This window comes from Bactrocera latifrons, unplaced genomic scaffold (assembly GCF_001853355.1).
Source record: "Bactrocera latifrons isolate USDA-ARS-PBARC rearing strain unplaced genomic scaffold, ASM185335v1 scaffold_5, whole genome shotgun sequence".
NCBI classification, from domain to species: domain Eukaryota; kingdom Metazoa; phylum Arthropoda; class Insecta; order Diptera; family Tephritidae; genus Bactrocera; species Bactrocera latifrons.
This window is the reverse complement of record NW_017537156.1, coordinates 3,911,807-3,918,991: the sequence shown is the minus strand read 5'-3', so window position 1 is coordinate 3,918,991 and position 7,185 is coordinate 3,911,807. Positions and strand designations below refer to the sequence as shown.

At 37.2% G+C, this 7,185-nt stretch overlaps 1 protein-coding gene across 1 annotated transcript; it reads right to left on the bottom strand.

The window, feature by feature from the left end:
* Positions 1-2,075: 2,075 nt before the first annotated feature.
* Positions 2,076-4,317, bottom strand: LOC108973654 (carboxylesterase 5A-like). Its single transcript, XM_018941046.1, has 3 exons — positions 3,376-4,317; positions 2,797-3,258; positions 2,076-2,732 (listed from the first exon to the last, which is right to left on the bottom strand). Exons 1-3 carry the CDS (start codon positions 4,315-4,317, stop codon positions 2,076-2,078), a joined length of 2,061 nt encoding a protein of 686 aa, XP_018796591.1.
* Positions 4,318-7,185: the final 2,868 nt, after the last annotated feature.

Here is a 7,185-nt window from a genome sequence, read left to right as displayed (position 1 = left end):
CCACACCAAAGTAAACAAACCTTAGGCACAGTGATGAATCCGCCTAAGTAAACTTGTTGAGGAAACAATGATCCATTCCAAAAGCTCCAAATGTTTGGAACAGATCACATTATGTCGGTATTATAATGGTACTTAAACTTTGTAACGACTATAAAAAACGTCCTACAGAAAGTTTTTACCATTCAGATCGCAAACACGTCTACGTAAACGGGACGGCCCAAGTTTTTATCCGACTTAGGACTATTCACTCATTCCTGAGAATTATTTCGAACAAGTTGGGAAAGACAAAATCCAAAGAAATCTCTTTTTAAAAACCAGTGACCCAATCAAAAGTCTTTTTTGACTGGGAATATTTAACGGGATCAGTAGATCCCGCAAGAGTTAGGCAAATATCGAGGGCAAAGAATCGCTACAGGCAGTACGCTTATTTATTGACAAATGATTAAGAAATTTTTACACAGAAAATGCATATTCATCCCTATAAAATCAGATTTTATCCGATGAAACTCCCTCCTTACTTTTAATTTATCAAATTATTGCTACAAAAGGCAACAATAACGAAGCGGCGGCACGTTGCTAGCGCGAATAAACCGCCCCTCCCAGTACACACCTGCCAATCAATATTGCACTCCACTCACTGGTATTTACTTCGATTCATTGTGTTTAGGCAACGATGTCATCAACAATTTTTCGCTACAGTTTTCTATGCACCTCCCCACCAAACGTTTCTATTCTCCGCAGTTTTGTTTGCATTATGGATTTGGCAAGCTTAAAGTGGCTTCCAGAGCATTTGGCTTCAGCCACATTGGCATCACCATTGTGGTGGCAACGCTGGCAGCAAGCGTCGCCGCACAGACTCACTTCACAGCTACAGCAGCAACAATATCAGTTCATAGATGTGTACTGTGATTGGCAACCATTTGTTGACTTCGGCGCTGGGTTTGCTCTGCTTGCTAGGAGATTACGCCGCCAGCTAAGAAAACAAAAGTTCAGTGTCGCAGCAGCGCAGTTATTTGTATTTTCAAGTGTAAAATATTATTTTTTCCTTTGTTTAAACTTTAAGCCGAAAATTGTTTGGCCAAAGTAACCGAACAAATTTGTTAAACTCTCTATGTTGGTAAATGCTTTGTCTTCTCATTGTTTTAACTTAGCAGTCACCTTTTATTGTTTGCATTATGAAAAGTGATCTTTGTTGTTATTGCTGTCGCGAAAGCTTTCTTGTTGTTTATCTATTGATTTGATTAGTAGCATAAATGATGCTAATTGAGGGGAAAATTACAGTAGTCGGAGACGATTCTACACAGATTACGAAATGAGTCTAATATAAGAGCGTCAGTTAAGCTCTTGCTAATTTTCTAGCTTTTGAATACTTAATAACTTTACTTAGTAATACCAGCTGTTTGTTGGGTTCTCCATTGTCAAAAGATTATTCAACTATAGATAATATTTATTGTGAATTTTTAGTCAAGTTAAATAAAACTTTTCATTGAGCTTTTCAACTTTCTTAAAGAGTCTAAGCTTTATAGCGCATAAAATGCTGAGTAATCTTTACAAAAGACCCTTAACTGAGTTAAAAGTAACCATTCAATAGGTTACTGCTGACATGTCTAGTGTAAAGACCCCTCTCTCAAAGACCCTTATACCTGTAAGTAAAGGAGAAAAGAGATAAAAAAAAAAGAAATTTTTAAAGGCGCAGAACACGATATTACTAAAAGTTCTTTACGAGCACAAAGTTGTAGACAAAGGTGCAAAGTGGATATGCAGCATTAGTCATTGTATAATCAATTAAGCATTTAAGCCGTTAACTAAGTAAAGAAGTATCAGAGACTGTACCGCAGCGTTCGAACTCTCGTTGCTCACTGAACTATTGGTTTTCAACGATTCCTGAAAAACAATTTTGATGTTGTCAAATTAATTAAAATTTAATGAATACCGAGGCTATTTCTTAAATAAAACCAACAAAAACAATCTATTAGACTCCATTCCTTTATTATAAAAAAACGGAAGAGATAATAACTTTAATTAATCTCTAATACACAGAAGAATATAGAATAAATTCCAGACTCTTACACCCTTCAACCGAAAAGCCCATTACCATCAATCAGCGGAACGCCAATATTCGACTGACCGCCAGTTCTACGATTTCCACCTATAGCAGTGCTGCCAGCGTCAAGCCAGTTGCCAATCTGCAAGGGTGACAACAAACTACCTAAATTGCTCAAACCCTGGCAGGTGGTCGTAGTTAAGGGCGTTAGTGAAACGCCCAGCTTAGAGAGCTCACAAAAACGGAAATCACTAACGCTACTTATGTCCTTATCCACTTTTATGAAAGGCACCTCTTTGCCAACCACGTTTTTAAAGAGCGTGTCACCGGCAGACTCATTCGTACTATCCTTACCAAATAACTTAGCGAACGTCACTAGCATACCGATTAAGTTTTGACGCACTTTCAAGTCCTCTTGATCGATCAGCTGTGCTTCCGGTATGGGATTACCGAAAAGGTCATTTGCATCGAACATATAGCCGAGTTCGTCGCCATGCGCCACCAACCCTGAGTTCCCATTATCAGCATACTCGGAAACGATCGGCAGCCCACGCAAAAAATGTATACCTTTGGAGCGAGTGCCGTTATATTCGAAGCTATACATAAAGGAAGGCGCCAACTCAGACCAAACTTGTAAAGTTAAAACAGTCGGCAGATTGAAAATTATGTCGGTGCTGGTGTCAATGACCTACATATAGCGTTATCTAAAGTATTATTTACATTACAAATCATGGGAAATATTAAGAAAATACCTTCGCCAACACTTCTTCCAGACTTAATGACTCAGGCACGTTTAGAATGTCGTTGAGTGTGGGCGTCAATGCCTCCGTTAGACCTGGTAGCACTGGTTGGAGTATCTCTCCGGTGACTTTATCGATGCGCAAAAATCCAGAAAGCTCTTTTAAAGTAGCGCTAAGTGAATTGAGAAATTGTTGTGCTGAACCAAAGATTCGATTGAGTGTACCAATGCCAACAGCGTTTGCGGTTTCATGTTTTGTGACGCCTGTTAATAAGGGTATAGGAGTGAAACCGCCACTTCGCAACTGTTGCTCCGGTTCGTCCACAATCAAGCTGGGTAACCCACGTCCATCGTTCTTGTCTTCGATGTGTGGGATGAAACCGACACTACCCGAGAGTCCTTTGACAATGGCGCGACCAGCAAGACGCTCCGTTTGGACTTTCGAGTCATTTTGTATGATATCCTCTGCCGATTTCTAAAAATTTTATTGATCGAGAGAAAGATCCAATAATTGAAATACACTTTATGCTTGAAGCTACACGAAATCTCGTCCAGAAGAAAAACTTGAGAACATATATATTCTGATATCTACCTCTCTCATGCACTTCACGATCGTCAGCTCGTTCTCTGTGGGACAGCCATTAATTTTCGCCACTTCTGTCACACTCTGTACCGGTTCTTTATCGGTTGCATATTGTGACAACGCTGTACCCGACATCGCGACCACACCCGAAATATCAGTGGCACTGCGTGCCGTGCGGGACATCGACAAAAACATTGCACACGCTGCGCCCGAACCGTGACCAATAGCCTTAACTTGACGTGGATCACCGCCGAAGTGTTGAATATAATCGTTAACCCAACGCAAAGCGGTAGCCATATCGAAAATTGCCAAATTGCCATCAAATTCTTTGGTGCCATCACCCATAATTCCCAAGGAACCAAGCCGATATTGTAGTGTTACGACTATGACGCCTTGTTTTGCCATAGGTGTGGCATCATATTGCGCAGCGGAACCAAAGCGAAAACCACCCGGATGTATCCAGACATAGACCGGCAGTCCAGTAGTTTCATCAGGCATATGAGGCGTATAGACATTCAGCAGTAAACAGTTCTCACTACCGACTATGCGACGATCGTTATATGGGTAAGGTTGTAGGCACGGCGGTCCAAATTGTGTGGCGTTAATATCACCGGCCATACGCCTGTAAACAGGTCGCGCAAAACGCAAGCGACCAACCGGCGGTTCGGCATAGTACAGACCGAGGAAGGAGTAAATGCCAGTTTCTGGATTGCGAAAACCCTCGACGCGCGCATCACGATTGAAGGCGCGTGTGAAAACGACCGGATCGTCAGGTGGTGGCGCCTTCGAAAGACGTCCGCCCACTATGCGCTTTACGCGTGTATTACCGACACTTTCTTCAGCGTGCATTGCATTACAGCAAATGAAAATAATAAAGAATACTAAAACAATTTGCAGTTTAACTACTTCGACGGTAACAAAATATGTTTCCGTTAGCGTCGTCACAGCCATTTCGGTATGTGGTTAATATGCGCGCACTAATATATGTTATATTAAATAAGTGTGCTTTTGCGCTGGCTGTCAAACAATAACTGACGACGCGTCTTGGTAGTGAGTTAATGCTGCCCTTCAACGAGCGCTTCGTTTGTTTTTTGCCGGCTCAGTTCAAACGCACGAGATCTTCTTAGTGCGGATAGTACGGCAATTGCAACGATCAGCGGTTGAGTAGAGCATGGTTATTTCAGAAAATTTCTTATCAAAGAGAAACAACAAAAATACATATGTAATTATCATAAAAATTGGAGAGGGGAGCTTTATTCCTTATGAGTGGATATTATGACACAAGCCCAGGAAGGATTTCTTATATCGTTACAACAACACTGTAGAGCGCCTGTTGGGAAAGCTCACCATTATTCTCGAGTGAGAGAAGTTCTATTATCCAACATGTGGCATCCGTTAACTCAATTTGGATTGAAGCCGGACACTTAACACTTTATACGTCAGATCACGCTTGCATCTAATCACATATGTACATATATTATTTTAACAGAGTATATGCTATATGTAAGATATGTATAGTAATGAGCGATACATGTCATAGCAACTGCAATGACAGCAAACACAAAAAATGTTGCTTTCCAAATTGGAATGATTAATAATGTAAAAATAATTGCTTGGAATTGTTATGGCACCTGAGTCGAGATTAACATTTAAAAATGATATCAGTGTGAATTCTAAGATATTTTATTGCTCAAGAGTTTTCATCAATTCGTTTCGCAAACTGTGAATATTTTAACAACAATTTTTGAATCGGTTTATATATCCCTTAGTTCTCACTAACGCGCAAAATTATTAGCGGCCCTCCGCTTGAGCTTATTTGGTAAAACTGTGAGAACTGAGAAAGGAAATTATTCCATATTACAATCTGCCAATCATTCTCTGAAAATTATTCTTCAACCGATTGTAAGTTGATTATTTCTTCGATTGATAACTTAAATATCTTTTTAGTAGTAGAAGTAATCCTTCTAGGAAACGTATAAAATATATCACTGAAAAACCCTCCTTCAAAACTTTGAACACTTCCGTACGACAATTTTTTACTCTTACCGCATGCATGCCTTTCGGACAATGTCTAGTAAAAACGTCTACGATTGCGGCAAGTTCGATTCACTTAAAATGTAAATAAAACGGTCAATGACCCTCAATTGTAAACGAAGGTTAATGATTTGACTAAATGTAAATGGTTGTGGACTTTGCTAAATGTAAACAAAAGAATCATTGACTTCATAAAATATAGCTTGCTTTATTAAAATATCATATTTATCAATAAAATTCGCGCACTAACTAAAGCATAGTTCGATATTGGAGTTGAAGTGTCATAGGTTAGGTTAAAAGGTCGATCATAATAGGGATCTCATTTAGACCGCCACTGCCGTCGTCTTTCCATACACTTTTCGATGTTTCATAAGTAGACATCAGAAGTTAATATAGAAGCGTAATAGTAAATCTCTCGAAATCAGTTGGAAACTGAAAAGCTTTGCCTGCGAAAAGAACACACACTTTACTCGTCAATCTCATAGCACATATGCAATCACGAAGCTTGGGGTTTTGCTATATATTTCTCCAAAGTTGGTGGGACTCAATTCATTATTGATACTGAATAAAAACTCAGCGATTATAGTAGAAGAAAGAGAACATTTTCGAAATGGATCAAGCAGATTAAAGTAATTTTGAGTTGCAAGATGTATTCGCGTGTCACAGGATTATATTAAAATATTGAATTATATTTATTTATAAAAAATATTCAATATTAAAAAGTACTAAAATTTACAAAAAAAATTTTAATATTTTCAGTTGAAATTTAATATTTTCAGTTTAAAAATTAAATTTTTCTTGATTTTTATTTCCTACACACTGAGTAAGCGCTTTATAATGAACTCTGTTTCTGAGTGCTGCAAAATGATGCCAAAAAATTTATAAATTTACCACAAGAACAAGACAGCTGAGTAGTGCTGAGTGCTTATGGAGCTTTCTTCGAGATAATAAAAGCTATATAAAGAAATTCGATAACTTTTTGGTAACTAAAATTACTTGATTATAAATGTAAATATATTTTAATATTAGGGCGGCACTTTTCATATGTGTTATTTATGGCTTTTAACTGTAAATACCCAAAAGCAAATTTCAAGCTTGAAATATTGTTTCTGTATACAGTTTAAATATATATACTATATATATATATTTTTATGTATTATATAAAATATTAACATTATTTACGTTCTTCAATAACTTCTTTAAAATATCTTTTGTGTAAGTTTTTTATATTTTTTATTAAATATTTTTTATTATATTTATTTTTTATTTAAACAATTTAGTATGATCAACTTTACAAAAATATAGATTGACCCACCTTAATGTATGAACGCTGAAGGGAAAAGGGATACCAAAACTGAACAATAAATGCAACAACAACTGTACATGAAAATATGCAAGGGAATTTGCATTTCTTAAAATATTTATTTCACACAATAACCGCAACAAAAAAAAATTGTAAAGAAGAAAACGAAGAATACTCTTATTTTAGTTGTTGTTGCTGCTGAATTTCAAGTACGAAATCAATAAATTCAATTATTTGGAATTGAAAGCAAATAAATTGTGGGAAAATATCGGAAATAAATAGAAATTGAAGTAATTAAAAGCAGAATATATGAACTGTGAGAAAGGAAAGAGAAAGAGCTGAGCAGAGCAAAGCACGAAAGAGGGGAGAAACAAGAAGATAGTATAAGCAAATTGATAAGTATATGTTGCAAGAAAAGCCTTAAGAGTCAAAATTTTAAAGAAACACTTACTGGCACTAGAATCCGTTGCACTCACAAATAT

Bases quoted from the DNA above. Each gene is read 5' to 3' on its own strand.
- LOC108973654 (XM_018941046.1), bottom strand. From the start codon at position 4,317: ATGGCTGTGACGACGCTAACGGAAACATATTTTGTTACCGTCGAAGTA. The intron at 3,259-3,375 runs GTAGATATCAGA...TAAAATTTTTAG, and splicing joins TCGTGAAGTGCATGAGAGAG to AAATCGGCAGAGGATATCAT. The intron at 2,733-2,796 runs GTATTTTCTTAA...CGCTATATGTAG, and splicing joins TGGAAGAAGTGTTGGCGAAG to GTCATTGACACCAGCACCGA.